Here is a 27,163-nt window from a genome sequence, read left to right on the forward strand (position 1 = left end):
CAAAAAACTGAGGAGGGTGGTTACGTCTAAGTGACGGGTGACACAAGAGAAGGAACAGGTAGATGGGTAGATGGCCATGGCACTGATAATATTCTCGTTCTTGGTCAGGTGGTAGGTTCATAAGCATTCTCTATTTTATTATGTTTTATAACTACATATATGGCTGCATACATTTCTTTTATGTTCAATAAACAGGATAATAAAAGAAAAACCTTAAAGCTAATGGGAGAGTAAAAAACATGCAAATGAAGACGATTCTTTCAGAAGAAAGGGAAGGGAGAAATAGTACAAGAGCTAATAATGGGAGACACAAAGTAATGGGAGAGATTTTAAAATGAAGGCAAATGGCATGAATTTATAAACCAAAAGGGAGAAGCCTGCAGAGAGGAAAAGACTGTAGGCGAGAAAAGAGATGACCAAGTATGGGCTCCAGAAGAGGTAGAGAAGAAGGGGCAGAGGTCAAGGGTACTCACAGAGAAGATGACCTTGAAAAGAAAGCAAGCCTGTCCTGAAACTAGATGAGGAAGTGAAAATAGACTGTAGATCTATATAAAATTTTGGAAGAAGGTGCATCGAGGTGGGCAGAAAGTGGAAGAAAACCAGACACAATGGTGTCAGTTTTCTCAAAGTAAGAACAGAGGTCATTTGTTGAGAATAAGGAAGGCAGAGATGGAGTACAAAGCTCACTGAGTCACAAGAGGTTGACAGATAACAAGTGAAAAGCATTTGCAGGCACAGTTGAGATCAGAAACAAGAAACAGCCAGCAGCATCAACTGCGGGGTTGCCCGAACGTGCTAGCAGTCCTGTCCCTCTGCTGCAGAAGCTGAGGAAGCAGGCTGGGGGCAGCACTGCCCTGGGGCAGCAGAGGGAGAGGACCCCGGGCTGGGGTGAGGGGGGGGGGGACGGAGATGCCTCTGACTAAACCAGTCAATCTGCCAGGATAGCAAGACGCCACAGATTTACTGATACTAACGACAGCCTCGCTAATGGGCAGCTTTTAAAGCTGTTAAAACACACACACCATGGAGTTCAGAAAAAGAAAAAAAAAATACAGAAAAGACTGACTGGACCGCAATATGCCAAAGATGTTAATACTGGTGCTCTGTCAGTTGTAAGAATAGATTTTTTTATTTCTAAAAATTAATAACCTGATGCAGCAAAAGCAAATAATGAAGGAAGTTTATAAATAAGCTAACAGTCATCCTAAGAGTGATAAGAGTAAAAGTCAATTTTCCCCTTTTGGGCTTTATTTTCCAAATCTCGCTTATACAATTAAATTATGTTTATAACAGTAACTTTTTAAGAATTCTAAGTGTTTCTAACGCCCTATGCTGAGTACTTCTGAGTTTCTGTAGGGACTGAGGCTTCAACACAAGTGCCGCATTCCAAATCCACAGATTTCACAATTACTGGTGTTTTTAAATCTTATTTACCATGTTGGTAACATCACAATAACAAGTCACTCTGCTTTGCCCTCTACTTTATCTCATCGACCTTTGATCTGCTCAGATTTTTCTCCTTTAACTTAGTTTTTTTTTTTTTTTTTAAAGTCACACATTTGAGAATTTCACTTGGTAATGATTCTAATCCTAGAGATAAAAATAACATTGCACACCCTGGAACATGAACAGTCATCATGGCCCTGGGCCATCTTCATTCTTGCCATGAAGATAAATGTCAGATAAAGGAGCACTTAAAATCCAGCTCTCTTGCCCCCCTAGCTTTTTACCCAGTTCCTTGCCCCGCCCCCACCCCACCCCCAGCTCATCCCCAGTTACCTGTGTATCAACTACACTCTGTGTTGTTGCTAGTAGGACAACCATTGCCTCTGACACTCTGGACACCGAGGAGTCTAAAAAAAACCTCCTTTCTCCCTGACACAACAACTCCACAGGGAATGGGACTCCCAGTTCTCCTGTAGGGTCCCAGCCACCTTGGGTCTGGGGGAGCTGACCACTGGCAAAGGCCTCTAAGCAAGTCTCCAGCAGCTCGCTTCCCCATTCACCCTTTTCTTTGGGGGAGCACCTCACACTGTTTTCCCAGGTTCCACAAACTCCCCGGTCTGTGGAATAAAGTCCAAAGGCCTGAACAACAGGACCTCCCACCATCACTTTTCCAGCCCTGTCCAGCCACTCAGGGCAAATCCATCTTTCCACTCCTATCCTCTGGACCTTTGCACGTGCTGGTCCCGACCTGGGACATCCCCTCCTTCACTCTTCTGCGTGCCCGGCTGACACACAGTGTTTCTCCCTCAAGACCTCACTCACAACACCTCTTCTTGAAGTTCTTTTTGTAGCCTTCCTCCCAGGAAGGGCTGACCATTCTCACCTGTTGAGTGCTGGGCTGTGCAGCCACCTGGGACTGTCAGCTCCAAAAGCACGGAGGCTGACCTCTATTCATCTCTGTGCCACTCCTGCACATCTGTTCTGCTTTGGCCCAGCACCAGAGAAAGAGAAGCTGCTCCATGTTGGCAGAGTGAAGGCTGAATGACCCAGTCATGAACCACCACCTCCTTTCCAGGGTCACTGCTGCCCCGGACAGGCCTCTGAAGAGAAAAGAATGGGGGAGGGGTGGCAAGAGAGGGGAGGGAAGCATCTTGCTGTAATTCATTCATTCAAGAACGACTGTGGTACACCTCTTATTATGGGCTATGGGGAGTATTTTTTTCTAAGATTTTATTTATTTATTTGACAGAGACAGAGAGAGACAGCTAGAGAGAGAACACAAGCAGGGGGAGTGGGAGAGGGAGAAGCAGGCTCCTCGCTGAGCAGGAAGCCCGATGCGGGGCTTGATCCCAGGACCCTGGGATCATGACCTGAGCCAAAGGCAGACACTTAATGACTGAGCCACCCAGGCACCCCTGGGGAATATTTTTTAAGAGATAAAAACCTGGGGGCTCCTAAGTGGCTCAGTCAGTTAAGTGTCCGGCTCTCGGTTACGGCTCAGGTCATGATTTCAGGGTTATGAGATCGAGCCCCAGGTTGGGCTCCTTGCTCAGTATGGAGTCTGCTTTAGATCCTCTCTCCCTCTCCTCCCTGCCCCTCCCCCTGCTGTGCAAGCACTCTCTCTCTCAAAATAAATAAAATTAAAAAAAAAAAAAAGATACAAACCTGGTCCCTAGTTTCAAGAAGCAGAGTCGCAAAAAAAAGTAGCTACATTCAGATAAGTTTAAATAATTATATCAGACGGTATGACCAGGTGTCAAAGAAGTATGAAAGAAAATACTAACCTGAGAAAGTCAAAAAGACCTGGCTAGGACTCAATCCCAGATCTGCCTCTTACTACCCGTAGGACCTTGGGCAACTTTCTTCTCTCTGCCTCAGTTTCTGTAAAGATGAACCCTGACCTTGTATTGTACGCATCCTCTCCTCTCTGCTCCAGCCACTCTGGCTTTCTCTTACGGATCCTCCAACATTCAGGTCACTCCTGACTAAGGACCTTGACACCTTCTAGTTCCTCAACCTAGAACACTTCCCCCAAATCTGAACCATTCAGGTCTCTCTATTCATACAACCACCTCAGAGAATTCCCTGACCACCTGCCTACGAGCATCTCCCCTCCCATGTCATTCCTAATTCCCATACCCTGATTTATTCACAATGTTTATTAGTACCAGAAATTACACTATTTGTTTACCACTTTTTTTTTAATATTTATTTATTTATTTTAGAGAGAGAGAGAGCAGGAGCAGAAGGGGCGGAGGGAGTGAAGAGAATCTCAAGTCGACGCTGCGCTGAGCACAGAACCGACATGGGGCCAGATCTCATGACCCTGAGATCACGACCTGAGCTGAAACCAGGAGTTGAATGCTTAACCGACTGCGCCACCAACTGCACCACAGAGGTGCCCCTTCGTTTACCCTTTTAAATTTCTGCCTCTCCCTCTGGGGCATAAATTCCTTGAGGGCAGGGTTGTTAGTCTTAGCTGGATCCCCAGTGCCTAAAATGTCTGGCACACAATAAAATACTAAAAAAATTTGTTAAATAAATGGTGATAAGAGGAAAATAAGACCTATATCAAAGGGTTTTGTGCACATAGGGGGGTATAAAGTACTTAATAGAGTGCCTAGTAGTGGTAAGCTCAATAATGCTGGCTAATACTATTATCTAAGGAATCCAGAAGAGGGTGAGGTCAACATTGGGAGAAGCAGTTACCAAAGTTTCAAGGAGAAAGCATCTTGAGCTTGATCTGGAAGGATAAGGATTTTTCTGATGGGCAGAGAGGTGGGGGCACTGCAGGGGTCTGGAAGTGTCTCCCCCTTTCTGAGCCATCCCTCACTCACATGTTCTTCACACCTCCATTAAATGCAGAGTCATCACACTAAGAATCACCGATCAGCCAGACTCTAACAATCCATTAATCCACTTACCTTTCATTGCTATACCACCAGAGGCCAAGACAGATTTTACTACAAAAGGGCACACAATAATGTTAACTTCAGAAATCTGTAGACCAGCAATTCAGGCCTACATGCCTATCCTAAGAAATACTCAACGCGGTAAACTGAGTCTTTAACCCAGTCAGCTCCAGTCTAATTTCTTGGAAGACTCCAAAGTGAGAGGAAGAGCGCTCACTGTCCTTGAGGAAATTGCCTAGAGCCGTATCAAGAAGCTCCTCCTCCCCGCAACTTTCAGTTGCACCCGGCGGACAAATATCACCGTGAAACAAAACGCCTCCAAACCCATACCACCTCTAAAACACGGTTCTATTGAAAAGAAAAAAAAAGGTTGGAGAATATACACTATGTGATCTCATTTATGTGAAACAAAACAAAAATCTTAAACCCACACACATACAAAATCTAAAGATTTCTCTGGATATATATACACACACACATTTTTTTTTAACCACAGTATTTTCAGCTCTTCAACACTATGCCTGAAACAGTGTTTTCAATAAATGTTTGCTGAACAAATGAAGACATATGTAAATCAACAGAAAAGGATTAGAAAGTAGATCTGCTTTTCATGCTCAATAATTCTGTACTGCTTGCATTTTTAAGTCACCGCGTTACTGTGTTACTTGTGTAATTAAAATGAACTCAAAATAGTTGTTTATAAAAAAGAAAAGTTGCAGGGGGCGCCTGGGTGGCTCAGTCAATTAAGCGCCACTCTTGATCTCAGCTCGGGCAGGTCTTGATCTCAGGGTCCTGAGTTCAGTCCTCCTGTTGGGCTCCACAGGGGGTGTGGAGCCTACTTAAAAAAAAAAAAAAAAAAAAAAGTTGCAGGACCTGAACACATCATAAAGAGATCCGCGCACTCTGAATAACTTCTCTAGGTAATTAAGTTAATCGTTCTGGGCAATTAAGAGCTCTTATACAGCAACTCGACGCTCACTTTACATCTCCAGCTTCAGATCCCTCAACACAAAGATGAATGGAAAAGTGCTGGGGTTTCAATCGTTCCTGCAAACCCGTTAATGCCATGCCTTTTCTGAGGGTGCTCTTGCTACGATCCCCGATTCCCCTGGGGCTGGGGCTCTGACCGCCCTGCGGCCACGCGAGGCCGCAGAGAAAGGCCGGCAGGTGGGCGTGGAAAGTCCTCCAGGTAGGTGTGAGCACACAGCGCCGGGGGAAGGAAACTTACTTTCCGACTGGCCTCTTCTCTGGCTGTAATCTGTCCTTCCTGTTCAAGCAACCTCCTCCGGAGGAGCCAATTTCTTCTGTGATCGGCCCAGAGCCCACAGGTCACCTGGTTAGTGGAGGAGAAGCGGGGCGTTAAAACCCAGGGAGAAGAGGAGCGGGCGGTGGGTGGCATCTTGCGGCTCGGCTTTCTCACCCGGGGATGGGTCTGGGGACGGGGCCCTCCATTCCAGACCAAGGGGTCAGCAGCCCTCGCCCTACGGACTGGTTCAAAGTTGCGCGCCACGGCGCCCTGGCCCTTGGAGGAGGGGGGGGGAGGCGCGGGGATGAGCGCCAGAGCGGAGGGTGGGCCTTGGACCCTCACTCACACCCCGAGGCGGCCCTGCCGGTGCCCCAGGCGGGAGCCGGTCCTCCCTCCCAGGTCTCCGCTACCTCGGGCCGGTGCGCTGCGGACTCGGTCTTCGGCCTCCGGCGTGTGCGGAGAAAGACAGGAGGGCGGGAGAGCGGAGCAGAGCCGGACCGGAGATGCAGATCCCAGGGCTCGCCAACCGCCGGCGGGGAAGGTGCGGCGTGGCGGGCGCCGGCTACGGATCCGCTCCGCACAGCTCCCTCTCCGCTCCGCGCCTGGCTTCAGAGCGCCGCGGATCCCAGATACTGCAGCAGCCGCGGGAGTGAACTCCGCACTTGGAATATCGATCTGAGCCGCGCAAGGGCCTCCCATTGGTCTCAACCGCTGGCGGGCTCCCGGCTAGGGTCTTCCAGTGGGGGGAGGGGGCGGAGGGCGGGTGCGCCGGCTGTCCATCACAGGCCACGCCCCCCAGCCCAACTCCCATTACGGCCCCGCCCACTAGAGGGGCGGGATGCTCTGCGCCACGCCGAAAACTTGGCTCCCCCTCCGGAAGATTCTATTGGCTGGAAGGCCGTGGGAAGCTACTACCAGCAGCCAGTTGAAATGCACAATGTGCCCCGTGGGGGCGGAGAGAACACCGCCCGCTTCCTCAGGAGCCAATAGAGAAGAGGAACAGCGAAGCGCTTCCTGAGTTCGGGGGTCGAGGAAAGATGGCGACCACCAAAGGGGGTTGGTACCTGTGCGAATTATTGAGGTGAGGAGCAGGTGGTATGGGTTTGGAGGCGTTTTGTTTCACGGTGATATTTGTCCGCCCGGTGCAACTGAAAGTTGCGGGGAGGAGGAGCTTCTTGATACGGCTCTAGGCAATTTCCTCAAGGACAGTGAGCGCTCTTCCTCTCACTTTGGAGTCTTCCAAGAAATTAGACTGGAGCTGACTGGGTTAAAGACTCAGTTTACCGCGTTTTCTTCGCCTGCCCCATTCTGGTGCGGGATCGAGTTTCCCTTCCTGTTTTTTTCTCTCTCTTCTTCGCACTCCGATTCTTCTTTTATAAATTATTCATATTCAGTCCTCGTTTTTCTTTATGATTGAGCCACGAATCATTTTCCAAACTATCGTGTCTCTCCTTTTGGTGAAGAATAAACTGGCTCTTCCTTCTCCTGTCGTAGTTTCCCCGCTTTCACTCACTGGAACTGTCACTGGTAACATATGTCACTTAAGTATGTTAACCTTAAAAATAAAATAGCTAACTTAACAGCAAAAATGATTTTGTTTTGTTTTGCTTTGTTTTGTTTTCCGGGAATAGCAGAGAATTGCGTTACTGGATGCACAAGCTACGGCAAAACCATAGGCAAGTCCAGCAAAGGACAGGACCATTGTTTTATGGAGAAGGAGGAAGTTGGGGGGTGGGGGTTGAAGGAAAGTCTGGAGAAAAGCTAGAGTGGTGAGGATTTCTCATTGGCCGAGTTGCAGAAGTACTCTTGTAGGAGATGCGATGTACACCGTTCCCTGTTGGGGCCTGTCAGTGATGATTTCTTCCTGTTTAGGATTCTTCTTTTGGGGTCTATAATTGACAATTCCTTCCCCTTTAGGATTTTTCTGTTGGAGGCTAGAATTGACAGTTCTTCATGACATTTAACGTGAGTGATAGGGTTCCTTTTGCGTTGCCCCTTCTGACCTGACTCCATTTTAGTGAGGTTTCTTTTTATTTTCACCAATATAAAGTTTATGTTGCATCCTCTGCTTCATGATTATCCATTGATCTTTATTTCTGGTTGATGTAAAAATAGTTACATAAAATTTTATCACAAGGTAATACATTGTTTCTTGTAGAAAAGTTAGGAAATAGATGAGCAAAAAAGAAAATTCCCCAGGTATGCTACCATCCAGAGATGATTACTGTTAACATTTTGGTGAAAGAAACCCAGACTTTTTTCCTGTATTTGTTATTGTAATACTACTGTATTTTACGTGCCTTGCCCTGTATTTATAAAAAAAAAAAAAAAAGAAAAAGAAGACCTAGTATATTCCATCTACACAGTTCTTTCAACACCTACCTATTTTTGTTCAGTTTGAAAATTTGTAATTAACACATAGCATCCTGAATAGCAGTATATACATATTCTCTCCAAAATTCAGGTATTGTTTCTTCATTTTTGTCCCCTCTACATCAAATTCTATAATGATTATTTAAAACATTTTGAACAGGAAATTATGTTTTCATTCTTTTTTTTAAGGAAATTCTGTTTTCAGAGGTTTTGTATTCTTCCCTGCCATTTGAAATATCCCTAATTCAATGCTTTGCACATTATAATGGCTAAATAAGTGTTTGTTGAATGAATGACTCACTGTTGATTACAGTTATCTTTTGAAAGCTGTGTGTTTCTATGGTAAGCATTATTTAATGGCACATATTTTTAGTTATATTTAAACATTCTAAAATGGGTAATTTTTTTAAGATTTATTTATTTTAGAGATGGGGGAGGGGCAGAGGGAGAGGAGGAGAGAGAATTCTTAAGCAGACTCCCTGCTGAGCTTGGAGCCTGGCAAGGGGCTGGATCCAAGGACCCTGAGATCATAACCTGAGCTTGGTTGGTGCGTGACTGACTGAGCCACCCAGACGCCCCTAAAATGGGTAATTTTAATGTACACGTACTATAGGATGTTTAATAAACTTATTTATAGAGTCTGTGTCTTTGAAACTAACAGAATAAAGGACTGGCTCAACTTTAGTCATTAATATGATTTTTTTTTCTGATTTTAAGTTAAATCGTTCAATTTGAAAATATATCACGTGAATCTTACCACTTAAATCATTAGAAGGAAATGCCATAAAAATCTTTGTACTCTATAGGTCAGCCACATTTTAAATTAAATAGGCTTTTGGCTTGTCCTGGGAAAGCTGTATAATACTGCTTTAATGAACTCATATATTCCAAATGTTAAATAAATCACAAATCTTACCACTTCTGTCAAACTCTGTTCATCCTTTTTTTTTTTTAAGATTTTATTTTTATTTATTTGCCAGACAGCGAGAGAGGGAACACAAGCAGGGGGAGTGGGAGAGGGAGAAGCAGGCTTCCTGCTGAGCAGAGAGCCCGATGCAGGGGTTCAATCCCAGGACCCTGGGATCATGACCTGAGCTGAAGGCAGAAGCTTAGCGACTGAGCCACTCAGGCGCTCTCTGTTCATCCTTTAAGATAGTGGTTCTCAAAGTATGGGCATAGACCTAGCAGGTCCCCAAGACCCTTTTAGTAGTTCTTCAAGGTCAAAACCATTTTTATAATAATTTAAGATAACATTTGCTTTTTCATTATGTTTGCACCGATAGTGCAAAAGTAATGGTGGATAAAACTGCTAATTAGCACAAATCGAAGCAATGACATCAAAGTGTTCTAATAGTCTTGTGTTTTTCGACACCATGCACTTGCTAAAGCCAGTTTTATTAAGAATGTCCTTGAAACAGTAAAAATTAATTTTGTTAAATATTAACCCTTGATTTGAATACATATCTTTTTAATATTCTATATAATGTCTCCATACTGAAGTATGATGGTTGTATGATTGCTAAGTTGCAAGCTGAATTAGACACTTTTTTTTATGGGACATGGTTTCTACTTGAAAAAATTACTGACAGATAAACTGTGGTTCTTCTGACTTGCTATTTGAAAATGAAGTGACCTGTCACTTCAAAGAAAACAAGTGACAAAATTTGTTGCTAATAATAAAGTTTGAACTTTCATGTGAAAATTAGAACTTTGGAAAACTTGTATCTGCCATTCAGAGCTTGACCACTTTCCAGTAATTAAAAGATTTTCCTGATGAGATGAGTAGTGATATTAACAAATGTGATTTGGGGATATTGTACAATGAAATGTGCCCACATTTGGAAAGTCTCCATGAGTCATGAACCAATAATTTCCAAATAATCAAGTCATGATGTTACAAAATCATGTATAGGTAAAAGATTCATTCAAATTGTAAGATAGGCCAATAGATTTCAATATAACAGAGTATGAAAAGGTCATTGATTCAGTTTCATATTCCATGTTGCACCTGGCCATTAAGAAATTGCCACTTGTCTAATTTGGTATAATATCACAGAAAAATACTGTATCTGAAAGGGCTATTTAAACATACTCCCTCTTCCTACTACATATCTGAGTGAGCCTGGATTGCCTTCATATACTTCAAATAAAACAACATAGCACCAAGATTGAATGCAGAAGCAGATGTGAAAAGCCACTGTCTTCTGTTAAGCCAGACATTAAAGAATCTTGCAAAAATATAAAAAAGTGATAGCCTTCTTACTGAATTTATTTATTTATTTATTTATTTATTTATTTATTTATTTATTTATTTATTGGTTTGGAAAATAGAGGGTTTTGTTTTTTTGTTGTTTTTTTAGTAAAACTAAGATATATTAACATGTAATGGATTTGTCATTACTACGGGGATAATTCATAATGTTTTTAATTCCTCAGTTTCATTTCTGATATGCTAAATATTGGTAGATAAATCAATGTAAATGAGTAGTTCTCAACAAGGGGTGATGTTACCCCTGCAGGACATTTAGCAATGTCTGGGGATAATTCTTATGGCCATCATTGGTAGGGTACTATGGGCATCCAGTGGGTTGAGGCCAGGAACATCCTATAATGCATAGGATAGCCCTCACAACAAAGAATTATGTGGTCCAAAATGTCAGTAGTGCCGAGGTTGGGAAATCCTGATAGAAACAAAAGCTGTATGGGGTCTTCAGTTATTTTTAAGAGTATAAAGTTATCCTGAGACCAAATCATTTTAATAAGTCAAAACCTCTTCAGGTAATAGACTTATTCACAATAGGAAATCCCACATGAGAAATTTGTTTTCCAAACTAAATATGAATAAGATATTTATTTCTCTGAAGAATTCATGTGTTTTTTACTTATGGAGAACTTTGTAACTATACAAAATATCCTAATATATGCTGGGTCATCAAGCCCTTCAGAACCCAATCTGCTATTCACTACTATGTACAAACTTAGAGCTTCTATATCTTTGTCCCCCACTTGTCACCCCCTCCCCACCAAATACTTTAACTCTGTTTTCCCTGGTCCTGAATTTCAGTATTTAAGTTTTAGTATTTTAGTGTTTTTATGCCTTACAAGCTCTTCCTTCTTACAAAGGGTAGGCAAGATATAAAAACTATGGGGTTGGGGACCAACTATATTTCTCAACCCCTAACAGAAAAACATACTTCGAAAAATTATTTTAACATAATCTAAGAGACATCTGAGGAGGTAATAAGATTTTATATTCAGTCAACAGATACTTAGTGGATGCCTTCTTTGTGCCAGGTATAATGCTAGGCATTGGCATCCAGTGGTGAACAAGCCTGGGTCCTTCCTTGTGTTTGCAGAGCTTTAGTCAGCCCGGCAGTTGGAGAACCTTTTAGCAGTCAATGTGGGAGCGAGTTCACTAATGTGCGTGAAGTAGATTGTTGGTGCATTTTTGGCAACTCATTTAGAGGCACCTGAAGGAAGGCAGTGATTTTAGGGTCACAGAAACAGATCAAATGCAGAACTTGTAATAGAAATGGAGGTATCGGGGCACCTGGGTGGCTTAGTCAGTTAAGCAGCTGCCTTCAGCTCAGGTCATGATCCCAGGGTCCTGGGATCGAGCCCCGTGTCGGGCTCCCTGCTCAGCAGAAAGCCTGCTTCTCCCTCTCCCACTGCCTGCCGCTCCCCTTGCCTGTGCTCTCTCTATCAAATAAATAAAATAAAATCTTTAAAAAAAAAAAAAAAGAAAAGAAATGGAGGTATCTAAGTTCCTCTTGCCCCAGAAATTATTCTATTTGAGGTGAAGTGAGAGAATGAAAATGATTTACTATATAATCGAACTTTTACCTAATTAAAAGTTTATTATTGGGGCGCCTGGGTGGCTCAGTCATTAAGCATCTACCTTCGGCTCAGGTCATGATCCCAGGATCCTAGGATCGAGCCCCGCATCGGGCTCCCTGCTTGGCGGGAAGCCTACTTCTCCCTCTCCCACTCCCCCTGCTTGTGTTCTCTCTCTTGCTTTGTCTCTCTCTGTCAAATAAATAAATAAAATCTTAACAACAAAAAAAAGTTCATTATTGATCATTCAAAGACATATTGCCTGAGTTCTGTGTCATAATTTTGAGGGTCAGATGCCATTCCTAATCATGTCTTGTTTAGGTTAGTAATTAAATTTGTTTTTAATCCTTTAACACATACACACTGTTAGGAGAAAGGTGGCTCATCATTGATTTTCACTGCCAATTAAAAAGAAAAGTTATATTGAATTGCTAGCATTCTGTGGAGATTGAAATTAAAGAGGATTTGCCTTTTGACATTGGACATTTTATAGGTGTTAGAATATTAAAAATTGAGTATTTTGTTAGCAGACTTCCAGCTATAAAAATTTTGTCTTCACTATTAATATAGAAAGCGGATATGTAAAAGCAGACTTTAATTTGTAGTTTCTTTTGAATGGGCATTGTGTTGATTTTTACATTTTCCTTTTTGTTTCAGATTTTTTTATTCATTATTCCTCCCTGGGCTGACAGTCTGTGGAACTTTATGTGTATGTCTGTTCATTATCCTCTGGGGAATCAGACTGCTGCTACAGAGAAAGAAAACATCAGCATCAGCTAGCAAAAATGGGAAAAAGCAAATGGTGGTTGCATTTTTTCATCCATACTGCAATGCTGGTGGAGGAGGAGAAAGAGTTTTGTGGTGTGCCTTAAGAGCCCTGCAGAAAAAGTAGGTATGCATCTTTCTTAGCTAATTTACTCTGTTATTACCATTTAAAAAAAAAAATCATTATCCAGATATTCACCATTATCCAGATATGAATACCTTATTCATAGCCAGGAATTAACTGTTCTTCAATAAGGAAATAATTCTGTTATATGCCAATCCGCCTTACAAGATCCTATTGAATTTTAGTTGCTATGATAAAGAACTAGAAAGGGAAAGTACCTGCCCTTTGATGGCAAAATTTAGTGGGGATAACTGTCACCTTGGAAGAATGCATGGAGAAGAAGTTGAATAGTAAATATACCAAGTCATGGGGAGCGCTTTAAACCTGAATATTTTTAGTCAGTAGTGGTACACAGGAAATAATCTCTGTAAAAGCATCTATTTGATTCTGATGTTGATACCACTATCAGAAGTCTTAAGTTACCATGTTAGAAAGAGTATGCTGTTAACTGGTCATTTAAAGTTTTAGGCTTCCTTCTCCCCACCCGCACCCCCATACTCACCCCAAAAATGTTTACGATCCCCTTGTAGAGAGGAACAAACATGGTAAAGTCCAAGTTCCATTGATGGTTGTATCATAGGAGGAAAACTATTATTCTTCCAATGTTACGCTACTTCCTGGCACACCCCCTTCATCCAGTTCCAGAGCCTTCACGCGGAATTCCCTTCACTCTACATTTCTATATTCTTGGCTCATCCTGGCTTCCAGCCACCACCCCTGCATTTCCTCTGCCATCTTCCATAACTGCCTAGATTCAGAACATTTTCTTAAATCTCCGCTTACTATCCATCTCCTTGAGGCCTTCCCTACTCCTACTCTAATCCCTCCTGTTCTTTGCTTCTCACAACTCTGTGCATTAACTTGTCTAACTGGATTATCTAGCTCTTGAGGGCATTGGTAAAGTTTTGTGACAGCTCCACCATGCATGGACGTTAGATTTTAGTTTAGAGAGAGAGACAAGATCATAAGCAAAGAAGAAAAATATCAAATGGTGAGAAATGCTATGTGAGAAAACCGAATAGGATAATTTGTGAGTCCACACTTTAGACTGAGTAATTAGGGAAAATCTCCAGGGGGGTAATACTTAGCTTTAGTCTAAATGACAAAAGCAGCTGAAATTTACTGAGCATTTACTGGATGCCAGGCATTGTTTGAAGTGCTTTACACGCGTTAGCTCACTCAGTCCTCACAACAACCGTATGAGGTTGTTACTGTTACCCGCATTTGACAGACAAGGAAACTGAGTTACCAGAGTCCGCATTATAAACCACAAACCATACTGTCTGCCTCAGGAAAAGACAGTGAAGATGAGAAAAGAGAATTCAAAACAGAGGAAACAACTCCTGCAAGTCCCCTGAGACCGGAAGGAGCGTGGCTTGTTCACAGAAAGGAATCCAGTTTGGCTGACCCCGTGGGTACGTGAGAGAGTGGAGGCAGGGCCAGGTTACACAGGGCTTGAGTGAATAGGGTAAGGAGTTTAGATTTTATTCTGAGTGCTATGGAAAACCCTATGAGGATTTCAGACAGAGGGATGACACTCTGCTTAACTGTTGCTGCATAACCTCCCCAAAATGGAATGGCTAAAACAAGAATGTATCATTATTTCTAACCATCTGGGGACTGACGGGCCCTGTTGGGAATCCCTCATGCCAAGCGGCTGCAGCTAGATGGCAGCTGGGGCCGAGTCATCTGAAGGCCTCTCTTAACATGTCTGCTTCCTGGGCTGGGACAATTGCAACAACTCCAGCGGCTGAGGGTGGGGGGCACGGGTCAGGCATCTCTGTCATCCCGCAGCCTCTCCATGTGACTGCCTTGGGCTTGCACACAATACGGCAGCCTCGGGATAGCCGGACTCCTTACGTGACAGCTGACTTGTCTAGAGCGAAGTAGAAATTGTCATTCTCTCAGAGCCTGGGTCTAGAAACTGGCAAAATGTCACCTTTGACATAGTCTAATGGTAAAAGGAGTCACAGAGCCCACTGTTATTCCAGGGGAGGGGACATAGATCCCAAAGTGTCAAAGAATTTGTGGCCATCTTTAAGCAACCAGAGGTGACAATCCTTTTTACATTTTATAAGGATCACTCTGGCTGCTGGGAGGTGCAGTTAGATGCTCATCCTTTAGGCCTGCACAACGCCCTATGGCTATCTTTATCAACACATATCACAGTGTTTTGCAGTTTTATGTTTATATATCTATCTCTCCCACTGGACTCAGCTCCTTGAAGGTAAAGACTAATCTCTGAATCCCCAGAACCTACTAGCTCATACTAGATACGGAATAAATGTTTGATGACTCAAAGAATAACTAAAAACACACACAATCAGAACAAATGCCAAAAGCATAAATAGTCATAAGAGTGTAGTTTTACATATTTCCATTATAATTATATCATATCTAATTTTGATGCAGGCACCAGATCTAGCTTTTAGAATCTTGTTGCATCTCAGATAAAAACACTGAGTAATGTTTTAGCATTTATGATCCTATCTAGAGATACGTTTAGTAAATTTTAACTCTTGTTTGTGAATGTTATTAGTATTTTATTACCATTTTATATTGAGAGAGTTGTCAAAATAAAGTTTCTGAATATTTCTTAAAAATGGAAATGTCAATCAGCCATTTTTGTTGATGTCTGCGCTATGTGAAATTCTTAGAAGAGGACATAGCAGAGAGTGAGAGGTCTTATTTGGAGGACTAACATTTCGCTTGCAGGGCAGCAGAAGACTCCGGAAAGAGGAGCATCAGTAGACCAAGTACAATGAATGAAAAACAATGGAAAAAAATTTTTTTTTCAATCTAAAAATAACCCTCTTTATGATTGTGAGAAAATAATTATCTACAATTTTTTGCTTGGTTTTCACCTAAACTAATGAAAACCTTAACTATTACATTCTATTTTAGGTATCCTGAAGCAGTTTATGTCGTTTATACTGGTGATGTTAATGTCAGTGGTCAGCAGATACTAGAAGGTGCTTTCCGAAGATTTAACATCAGACTCACTCACCCAGTAAAGTTTGTTTTCTTAAGGAAACGCTACCTTGTGGAAGATTCACTCTATCCTCACTTCACACTGCTGGGCCAAAGTCTAGGGTCCATTCTTCTTGGCTGGGAAGCTCTAATGCAGTGTGTTCCCGACGTCTACATCGATTCAATGGGATACGCGTTTACACTTCCTCTGTTTAAGTATTTAGGTGGTTGTCGCATCGGAAGCTATGTTCATTATCCCACGATCAGCATGGACATGCTCTCCGTAGTGAAGAATCAAAATGTTGGATTTAACAATGCAGCCTTCATTACCAGGAATCCTTTTCTCAGCAAAGTAAAGCTCATCTATTATTATTTATTTGCTTTTGTTTATGGACTTGTTGGTTCTTGCAGTGATGTAGTGATGGTCAATTCTTCTTGGACACTAAAGCACATTCTCTCCCTGTGGAAAATTGGGAATTGCACTAACATTGTTTATCCACCTTGTGATGTGCAGACATTTCTGGACATCCCCTTACGTGACAAAAAGACGACCCCAGGCCATTTACTGGTTTCCATTGGTCAGTTCCGGCCTGAAAAGAATCATCCTTTGCAGATCAAAGCCTTTGCTAAATTGCTGAATAAGAAGGTGGCTGAGTCACTGCCTTCACTGAAACTTGTCCTCATTGGAGGTTGTCGAAACCAAGATGATGAGCTGAGGGTAAACCAACTGAGAAGGCTTTCTGAGGATCTAGGAATTCAAGAAGATGTGGAATTTAAAATAAACATCCCATTTGATGAGTTAAAGAATTACTTGTCTGAAGCAACAATTGGTCTGCATACCATGTGGAACGAGCATTTCGGGATTGGTGAGTCTGTCTGTACATTTTAGGTTCTCTCGGTAAAATGTTGATACTGTGGAGGTTTTTATCCAGTCTTAGTGCTCTTCTCCCAGTCCACCAAGTAAGCTTTTTTCATTTGAGACCCTGCAGGACATAAGTGTATGTAGTCACTAATAATAGCTGATATTTATTGACAACTGACTGCGTGTGTAGGTCACTGTTGAAATCTTTATATTATCTGATTTAATCCTCTCTGAAACCCTGCTTCATATATATTCTTATTTCCATTTTACAAATAAAGAAACGCAGGCACAGAGAGGTTTTGAACTTGCCCCTTGTTCGGCCGCAGTAAGAGGCAGAGCCTGGATCCTCACTCAGACAGCCCCTGCTCTTACCTGCCCCACTTTCCCTGCCCCACCTAACCCCACCTGCAGACTGGGACAGGTTCCTGGCCTAATCTCACTGAAGGACCAAATCGGAATCTCTGGGTGAGGCCCACGTAGATGTGTTTTGGTAAAGCCCCTCAGGTGATTTTGCTGTACACCAAAAGCTGAGCCCACTGGGCTCCTCACAGTAATTCTGTTGGTTCTGCTGATTCCTTACTCATTACTGGAATGGCCCCTCCTCTTTCTGCCAAATCCCATTATAAGTGTCTGACTTTAATCTCCTTAGCCTTTAATTTAGCCTGCCTTGTTTTGTCTAGCACAAATTGCACTCTCTACCCCTGACTTCCTGCTATGCATACATTCTGATGTAAAATCAAGTGCTGGTTTGTGTCTGATCTGGTTCAAGATGTATCTCTCAAGTGGCTGCTTTGTGCCGCACACCGCCAGGTGTTCAGGGAAAACGGAAGAACATACAAGTGAAGTGTCCTCTCCTAAGGCCACAGTTTATCTTACACTCCTGTCTGTCCCTAGTTGGTAGCACACAACGAAGCCCAGACATGCAGCAAGACCTGTGTGGTCCAGCGCTTCCATACTGGGCCTGACTTCTGTGCCTTCTTGCATGGAGACGCACCGAGCATTCGCTGTGCCAGGCGCAGCCGGCGGGAGCTGGTGTGCAGAGACTTCCAGCTCTGTGTGTGCCTCCGACCAGTTCAGCAGCACTTTACTGGACAGGGTGCTGAGAGCTGTGCCAGGGCAAGTGCGGGGCGACTTGAAAGCGCCCAAGAGAAACACCTGACACAGATGTGTGTGGTCGGAGAACAGTTGCCCGAGGAAATGATGTGCCATGGAAGCAGGGGCCCGAACAGTAATTGGAAGTTAGCCTTACAGAAGAGAGGAGGATGTCCAGCAGAGGGAGCGGCGTTGTGACCGGTGTGACAAAGGAGCATTAACCGGCACACTCAAGGAACTAAGGGTTCGGTCTGGCCCGAACCTGCAGGAGGAACAGCACGCCTGTGGAGAGGGGACCTGGGGCCAGATCCCGTGGCTGCGTGAAGCCAGGGGGAGAAAGAGAGACTGAGTCTAAGTGTTGGATTTAAAAGCTTTCTGTTTCCTCAAGTTCACGCTGATTGCCGCGTGGGGGGTGGATTGGTGGGGAGCAGGGAGAGCCGGATGGGGAAGGCAGGAGGATGTGTTGGGCAACCTAGACGAGGTGCTGGGTCTGAAGGTGGTAGGCGAACATGCTCGAGGGATTCTGAAGCGCGACTGAACAGGACTTGGTAAGGAACGGGATTTGTTAAACGAAGGAGAAAGAAGAGTCGGAGAGGACCTCCCGGGGCTTTTGAGTTTAGACAACTGTGTGAATGGTGGATGGCTTTCCCCTAGAGACGGACTCCAAGAGGAGAGGCAGCTGATGAGCCAGGTTCCCTGCATGTAGAGTTAGAATGATCCGGGGGACACGGAAGTGTGTGTCCAGTGGGCAGTTGTCTACACGAGTCTGCAGTGCAAGTGAGGGACCTGACCTGGAAACACAGACTGGAGAGTTGTCTGGGTCGTTGTCCAGGTCATTCCAGAAGCCCCACGGATGAGGGTAGAATTGCCTAGAGAAAGTGTGCCCAGCGAGAGGAGGCCCCTGGTACAAAATGCTGAAAACAAGAGCGGTTCAGAAGTGGGCAAAAGAAGAGTTGCCAACAAAGGAGAAGAGAAGAAGTAGAGGGAGGAGGGAAACCTTCTAATGCTCTCATCTGAACTCCTGAAATTTCGCTTTGATACCTTTTTACACCTTTTACCTTTCAGTAACCATTAATTATCTGCCATCTTGCTAGCATTCTGTAGTCTTCTACTTTGTTTTCTAATCCGCAGTATGTCTGTTTTTTATAGACTGTTCTTGCTTGTCTGTTTCAGTGAAGAGCGAAGCAGCATTATTCTGAAGCTTAAAAACGAAAAAAAGCTTAGAATTATTTGGTACCAGGGAAGTTTAATGAGCAAATTTATAGACACAACAGACATTTACTTGAATTTCTCATGAGTGTCTTATAATTTGTGGAGGTTTCTGCTCATCTTTGTTCTCATGACTGCTCTCAAAATGTCATACGTGGTTTCTCTTTGTTTCTCAGGAGTTGTTGAGTGTATGGCAGCTGGCACGGTTATCCTTGCCCACAATTCAGGGGGCCCGAAGCTGGACATTGTTGTGCCTCACCACGGAGGGAGAACTGGGTTTCTGGCTGAAAGCGAAGACAGCTACGCAGAGACCATGGCTCATATTCTTTCCATGTCCGAGGAAAAGAGACTCCAAATCCGAAGCAGTGCTCGGGCATCTGTAAGCAGATTCTCTGATCAGGAGTTTGAACTGGCGTTCCTGTCCTCTGTGGAGAACTTATTTAAATAATGCCATATCTGTCCAGATTAAAGATATTTTACATAAAACGGCTAAACACCTTCATATGTTAGTATCTTTCTAACCGTTTTCTGTATTGTAATAAAGTCAGCCTAAGCAGTGCTCTCTGCAGTATGTATATAGACAGGATATTTATTTCAATGAAAAGAGAAAAAGGCAAAATTACCTAACTGGTTTAAATGAAAATATTTTAGATTAGTATTCTGTCCCAAATTCTGAAAAATATGGATCTGACAGAAAAAAAATGAACATTCTTAATGTGGGTATAATCCTGCTTTTCAGATCCTATTTGTCAAATCACTGTACTTTAGAACCCAGGAAAGAGAATTTCCCTTTAGAAAATAGGAAATGTTGAATGGAAAATGGAAGACTGACAATTAGTTGATTAATCTTTTAGAATGGTTCTGACATCTTGGGAGCACAGAAAAATTCTGGTACATTTAAATTCTAAATGCCACTGTGGATGACCGTCTTGAATATATCTGACGATTTTCTTAAAAGAGAAAAGACACTTGAAGCAGGTGTCATCACGTACTAAGAGCACGTGGTGAAAAGACAGACGGACCATGGCTGCCCCGTGGGTCGGGGTTGCCCCCCGAGGCGGCAGCTGAGGCCCGGGCGCTGCCCGCAATCTTCCCATAGCTTGGGGTCTGTGAGAGGGGCTTTTTGTTCAGGGCTACCAGTACATCTGTACTGTACAGAGGGATACCCTCATTATCCCGTCACAGTTCCACATCTCGGGGGCCGCAAGTCAGCTTGAAGCTGTTCTGAAGGTCTGAGTGAGAACATCGTGCTAAGTTGTTTTTCTCATAGTGACGATGGACTAACCGCCTCCGTCCGCCCGGTCTCTGTTGGGAGCATCGTGTGTTGTGAGACAATGAGGTGGCATTTAGAAAAGAGCTCTGGACTAGCGGTTAGAATACCGGGCCTGACCCCAGCATCATTATTTACAAACCTCCGACCTCCTAAAACTCAAGCTGCTTCTTAATCTTTTTGGAACTCCGATTCTTCATCCATAATCTGGAGATGGTAATACCTCTCCTCGCTACCTCTTAGTGATTCTGATTTGGAAAGTATGTGAGAGTACCTTGAAAATTAGAGAAGTTTTTTTTTTTTTAAAGGTACCTTCATAAAGTAATTTAATTAAAAGTAACAATATATAGTAAATGTCTTATAATCAGTCCTCCTTATTAATGCATTAAGACTCAAGCTAGACTCGTGGATACTAAGTTGGTAGCTAGAACTACTGTGCTGATTTTAACATGACTTCTGTGCTGAATCACTAGCAGGAAAAGTATGTGGATGTGCAGATAGGGCTCTAGAGACCTACAACCTTTGGCGTTTTCTGTATACATAATTAGCTCCTACTAGTTCAGTGAACCGACCTCCTGCACAGTCTGATACATCTTTGTGTTAGGGGCATGTGACACTCCTCTCATCCAGTCATGGACCCAGCCAGCTTCATCATCTACTCCCAGTTACACTGTTGACTCGTCTGCAGGCCACCGTCTGTCATCAGATCAAAAAGCAGCAAAACAGAGTCCCAGGATGATGTGACACCAACATAGCTTTGGGTGGCGATGATTCAGTTTAGAAAAGGAAGACTGGTGGACACTGGAGCTGGAAGGAAGGAACCCTACAAATCCTCGGGTCCAGTTTTCTCATTTTCAACTTTATAGACAAGAACAATTTAAAGACCTTAAGATTCCTTCAGTCTCACAAAGCTGGTTTGGTTTTTTTTGTTGGTTTTTTTTTAAGATTTTATTTATTTGAGATAGAGAAGCAGGAGCAGGGGAGTAGAGGGAGAGGGAGAAGCAGGCTCCTCACTGAGTAGGGAGCCTGATGCGGGGCTCGATCCCGGGACCCTGGAACCACGACCTGAGCCGAAGGCAGACGCTTAACGACTGAGCCACCCAGGTGCCCCACAAAGCTGTTTAAGTATAAACCCTGCAGGTTTCTAAGCTGAGCATTCTGACTCCAGCTCAGTTGGTTTTCTTACAGCTAGTCTTGGGGCAAGATTCGTGCCACTGCCCCTGCAGTCTACCCATCTACCCTCAGAAAACCATACATTGAAGTGGATTAAGCAGAAGGAAAGGATGCAGTACAGGAAGAAAGGATTCTGAAATTCCAAAAAGCATTTTTTAATCATGTTTCTTCAAAATTACTTTTATTTGCCACACACATCACTGGAAACATACTTTGTATATCTGTTCACCTTCCCTATTGCTAATGTAGTTATATGTCTTTTTTTTCGGAATGACTGATAACCATGAAAAGTGACAAAACAATGTGTCAGCTACTGTCTGTCTGGAGAACTTCTGAGTGATTATTCATTCCTATAAAACTTGTTTTTGAGTGGTCCAAACGCAGTATATTTTGAACCCCCAGCAGTGGGGATTCACATTCTTATTTGGGTTGTGCATAATAAAATACATGCTACATGTTCTTTGAATAGTAATCTCTTTGTGTCTAATATGACTTTGATTTAATAGATACAAAATGTGTTTGTATCTGTGGTATAAAGTGATTTTCATTATTGTGGATACTTTCCCCCATATGTACATTTGCACCCCCATGCAGTCTCCCAATGCTGAATTATTACCTACTACTAATATTTCTAAATTTCTAAGCTCCATATGCTAGGAAGGAAGGAAGGGAGGGAGGGAGGGAGGGAGGAAGGAAGGAAGGAAGGGAGGAAGGAAGGAGGGAAGGAGGGAGGGAAGGAAAAAGAAAAAAGAAAAGGAAGGAAAGAAAAAAGGGAGGGAGGAAGGAAGAAAGGAAAGAAGGAAAAAAAAGGGAGGGAGGAAGGAAGAGAAAGGGAGGAAGGAAAGAAGGAAAAGGGGGGAGGGAGGAAGGAAAGAAGAGGGAAGGAGAGAGAAAGAAAGAAAAGAAAGAAAAATAAGGAAGGGAGGGAGGGAAAGAATTCAAAGGTAAAACAAAATTGTCTTGCCTCTGATACCCAAGAAAAATAGGTTGCCAGGTTTAATAGACATTTTTCTTTTAACGAATATTTCAGACCTACAAAACACTGCAGAGCTTCATACACTTTATTTTAATAATTTTCAGGGGTTTTTACAAAGTCATAGACAAAACTATAAGTGGTCAGTGTAATTATAAATGTTTCAGAATACTTGTGTTTAATTATGTAAATGTACCTAGACTCCAGGACTATAATATAATAGAGCGTCTGCTAAATCTTTCAATAGATTTGGGTACAACAAAAAAAGTTATCTAGGGGCGCCTGAGTGGCTCAGTCGGTTAAGCCGCTGCCTTCAGGTCGGGTCATGATCCCAGGATCCTGGGATCGAGCCCCGCATCGGGCTCCCTGCTTGGCGGAGAGCCTGCTTCTCCTTCTCCCTCTGTCTGCCGCTCTGCCTACTTGTGCTCTCTCTCTCTGTTAAATAAATAAATAAAAATCTTAAAAAAAAAAAAGTTATCTACAACAAGAAGTTATGCAAATTACTAGAATCAATTTATGCCCTTGTAATTTTCCCTACCTCTCCCACTGTTCCTCAGCTGATTTTTCTCCTCTGTCCCCACCCTAATTCTAAGGCCGCCCTTGGCTTTAAAGAAGCATCAGTTCTAATACTTGAGTGCTTCACGCTCACTTGGACTACATGTGTTACAAGACTTAGAAGGGAAGTTAAGAGTTGATACACCATTTAAAGAATGATCAGTTTGGTAGCTATGATACATAGTTACCAAGATGCATAATTTTTAATAAAATCTATTCTAAAAACACATGCAAGTCTGATTAATAGTTTCAACTTGACACATGCAGCTAAACCTAAACCCAGAATAAAGTAATCAATTGTGCCTCAAGAACATGATTTATGTAATGGTGTACATAAGATGGGTAAGGTAAATTAGGGGCTGAAGTTGGTTGAAAAACCTTGCAGATATGTGTACTTATCACAATGAATACTTCCTACTTTACAGCAAAGAACTCAATCTTAGAATGAATGTTAGCTAGAGACTTTAGCCAAGCATCTTGTCATTGGAGCAGACTCAATGACCTTAAACATTAATTCTCTGCTCTGCCCCGCCCCCCATATAACTGAATGGTCTTTGGATCTTTGGGATTTTCAGGAACCATGTTTCATTTTCCATGCATTCAAATACTGCTTAATATTTGTTTAGCACACCAACAGATTTAGTATGTCTGAACCACATAATGTTCTGAAAGTAAATTAAACATGTATACATTGACCACTAAAGGACTCCTAAAATTAATGGTGCTCCAATCTCTCAGGGTCATGTGTTACCAAGGTTGACATTAACACAGTGGTGAGAAATTTTTAAATATTCTCAGCCTCATGATGTGACCATGCTGAGCACTCTCCCGAAAAGAGTAGATTATAACCCAATACACCAAGTTGAAAGAACAGTACCTCCAACATCACCAGGAAAATACAGGCATAAAAGACAAATCATGTGGGATGCATCCCTGATACTTTCCCCACATTTAATAAAATTATATCAAATGTAAACACTAAGCAGACCTCGAAATAATCTGACCAACCCTTCCTCATCTTTGTTTTCTTAGCTCAGCAATGGATCGATGTGCAATTTTAGTTGTATTTTTATTACAGAGCATATATCTTAGGCAGAATTCTACCACTTAGAAATGTAACCACTCCATCCTTCATAGCAACAACACAATAAATCAACGAATATCTGGTAAACTCCAGGCACAGTTTCAATACTGGGATTGTTTAATGGGGCACCCTGCCAAGCACCATATGTAAAAAGACCAGCATAAAATACAAGGACAGGAGTGTCCCTGCCTTTAAGAAGTTTATAATCTACACATTTGAAGCTATTAGAAATTAATTCAGTAAAACATAGTAAAATGATTACTTGGTGCCTAATTAACATGACATGCCTTGATCCTCTCTTTGCTCAGTTAACCTACTCCCTTAAGTGTCAATATCTGCTTCAAAAAAGTGTATTAAAAAGAAGACATTTCAAAGTCACGGTTTTCTAAAATGGTAGATTCATTACTCTAAATGAATTAGTTTTCCATCCTTGTCTTAAAAAGTTATCAAACTTAGTTAAAACAACACACATTTATTATCTTACAGTTCTGTAGGTCAGAAGTCTAAAGCTAAAATCAAGATGTCAGCAGGACTGTGTTCCTTCTGCAGGCTTCTGGGGAAGTCCATTGTCTGGCCTTTCCCAGCTTCTAGAGGCTGCCTGCATTCCTTGGCTTGTGGCCCCTTCCTCCGTCTTCAAAGCCAGTAGCCCCAGGCTGAGCCCTTCTCACACTGACATTTTCTGGGTCCTCTCTTCTGCCTCTCTCTTCCACTGTTAAACAGCCCTGTAATTACATCAGGTCCACCTGGATAATCAAAAAAAACCTTCCCTATTTGAAGGTCAGCTGATTAGCAGCCTTAATTTCACCTGCAACCTTAATTCCCCTTCACCATGTAACAATATATTCACATTGTTGGGTGTATCGCGGGGGGAGGGTGGCAGGAAGAGAGATACATTACTCTGTCTGCCTATCACATATATTGTCCGAAAGATTTCTTGATAGAAATTTTTAAGTAAAATATTAATTTCTACACTCAAATTGGTCAGTCTCAAGGTCTAAATTGGTATAAAAATTAATAAATCCCTGGGATTGCTAGAAAACTCTTACAAGGGCGCCTGGGTGGCTCAGTTGGTTAAGCGACTGCCTTCGGCTCAGGTCATGATCCTGGAGTCCTGGGATCGAGTCCCGCATCAGGGTCCCTGTTCAGCAGGGAGTCTGCTTCTCCCTCTGACCCTCCCCCCCCTCTCATGCTCTCTCTATCTCAGTCTCTCTCTCAAATAAATAAATAAAATCTTAAAAAAAAAAATAGAAAACTCTTACAAAATGAATGTTTATGACTTGTGCCCAGATACTACAGTTAATAGATACTGACTTACCACTTACGAAAAAGTACAATAATCACACTTGTATATTTTGATGGGTTGTTGATGTTTCTCGGTTTTCATCAGCAATGCATACTTTGTCATTAGCTCGAATAGAAATATTCTCTAAACCTTCATTTAATTCTGCATATTTCTGGGTGCCTATCCCCTCTCCTCCAAACTTTTCAGCACCCTTAGTGAAACCAGGAGCCTCTTCTCTTTTTTCTTCCTCTTTGGAAGTAGCAAGTTCTTCCAGGGACTCTACTACTTCGTTTCTCAACTCATCTTCAGATTCTTCAAAATTCCTGGAAATAAGAGGTAAAAATCAACTTTATGATATCAAAACAATGAAAAATAGATATGAAAAGTAGTTTCCCTTCTCACTTAAGCAATTTAATAGTTGCATTTTCACCCAGGTAATGAATTATTTATTATATCAGCCTGGCTTTCCAGACTGATTAAAAAAAAAAAAGCCATTATTGGGATAATCAGTATTCTGTTTACTTGGACCTGTGTTCAACAACCTTTATGATATTTATTAATACCCATCTACTCTTAAAAGGAGAGGAAGAGAGAAGAGGAAAAAAAGAATAAAACAGCTGCCAAAAAGTGAGCCCTTATCATACACCAGTGACTGCCCTGACGCACTTTACACATAACTATATTTCATCTAATACAACACTCTGAGGTAGACATTCTCACCATCAATTTATAAAGAAGCTGAGGCTCAGAGAGGTTAATAAAACTTGCCCAAGGTCTCACAGATACTGATTAGTAGGACTAGGAATTGAAATTGTATCTAATTGTATCTAAGATCTCAACATGGATATTCTTAGAAGGGAAGAAGGCAGGAGACCAAGAAAACCATCTCAATGATCCCTAATATTTACATGGCAGGTAAAGAGGCTGAGGAAGATCTGGTAAGAGCCAAGAAAGTGTTCATCATGGACGCCAAGAAGGCAGAGAATTTCCAGATAGGGAGCAGCCAAATAAGAGGAAGACAGAAATGACAGTTGGACCTGGCAATTTCAAGGTAATAGATGACCTCTGCAAGAACATTTCAGCATGCTATGTGACAGGAACCATCATATAGGAGATCGAGAAAGCAGTAGGAAGTAAACTAGCAGTGACAAGGAGCTTAAACTCCTTTGAGGGGAGCCTGGATCTGAAAGGACAGTGTTAACTTGAGAAGATGAGGGCAATGATTTTTTGGTGTTTCTCAAGAAGGGACAGATTTCGGCATGTGTATATGCTGAGAGAAAGTAGCTAATAGAGAGACGTTAAAACTATAGGAGAAGGACAGTAATAGGAACACATTCTCTGAGAAAGGCTGGGATTCAGAGTACCTGTGCCAGGATGTGCTTTCAGCAGAAAGGGAGATGGTTTTTTGTCTGAGAAGGAAGACGGGGAAAGAGAAGGCAATGAGGACTCATGTGGATAGAGAGAAGTTATGGAACTAGACAAAACCATTCCACTTACAAACCACATACTATCTCTGTGAAGGAGGCATGGTCACATGACAAGAGTGAGGTGGATGGGGGTGAGTATGCAGGGTAGAGGGTTTGGAAGGAAGCAAACCAGGCATAGGATTGCCAGATTCCACAGAGGACCTCACTAAAATTGGAGATCATAAATTTGGGGTGGACCAGCAATTAGAGCTCCCAATTTGTTAAGCTATCATTCCTGAGGTATGTGCTTACACGAGATCATCCCTTTGTCTTCATTCCTCTGTAGTTTAAAGTATGATGTGTCTAGGTGTGAATTTATTTTCATCGTTCCTACTTGGTTATTGTTTTACTTCCGAGATGGCACAATTTATGGCTTTCAATGATTATAAAAAGTTCACAGCTATAATTGCTTTGAATATTGCTTTTCTCCGATTCTCGGAACTCCTTGTAGATGTATGTTGGACCTTCATGACTCTTAACTCCTCTTTCACATTTAATATCATTTTTTACTTCAGGTCTACTTGCAG

General features: G+C 42.4%; 2 protein-coding genes across 2 annotated transcripts in view; one reads left to right on the forward strand and one right to left on the reverse strand.

Moving 5' to 3' along the window:
* The first annotated feature begins 6,640 nt into the window (after positions 1-6,640).
* On the forward strand, positions 6,641-19,898 carry ALG11 (ALG11 alpha-1,2-mannosyltransferase). The gene is made up of 4 exons (XM_021678317.1): positions 6,641-6,685; positions 12,469-12,699; positions 15,605-16,536; positions 19,010-19,898. Exons 1-4 carry the CDS (start codon positions 6,642-6,644, stop codon positions 19,279-19,281), a joined length of 1,479 nt encoding a protein of 492 aa, XP_021533992.1. The 5' UTR covers position 6,641; the 3' UTR covers positions 19,282-19,898.
* A 5,327-nt stretch (positions 19,899-25,225) lies between these two features.
* The window catches only part of NEK5 (NIMA related kinase 5), a 54,529-nt gene continuing 52,591 nt past the window's right edge, over positions 25,226-27,163 (reverse strand). Inside the window, exon 22 of the mRNA XM_021678200.2 lies at positions 25,226-25,493. Within this exon, the coding sequence (XP_021533875.2) occupies positions 25,226-25,493 (268 nt within the window). The remainder of the gene's footprint in view (positions 25,494-27,163) is intronic.

Source organism: Neomonachus schauinslandi, chromosome 3 (assembly GCF_002201575.2).
Source record: "Neomonachus schauinslandi chromosome 3, ASM220157v2, whole genome shotgun sequence".
NCBI lineage: Eukaryota > Metazoa > Chordata > Mammalia > Carnivora > Phocidae > Neomonachus > Neomonachus schauinslandi.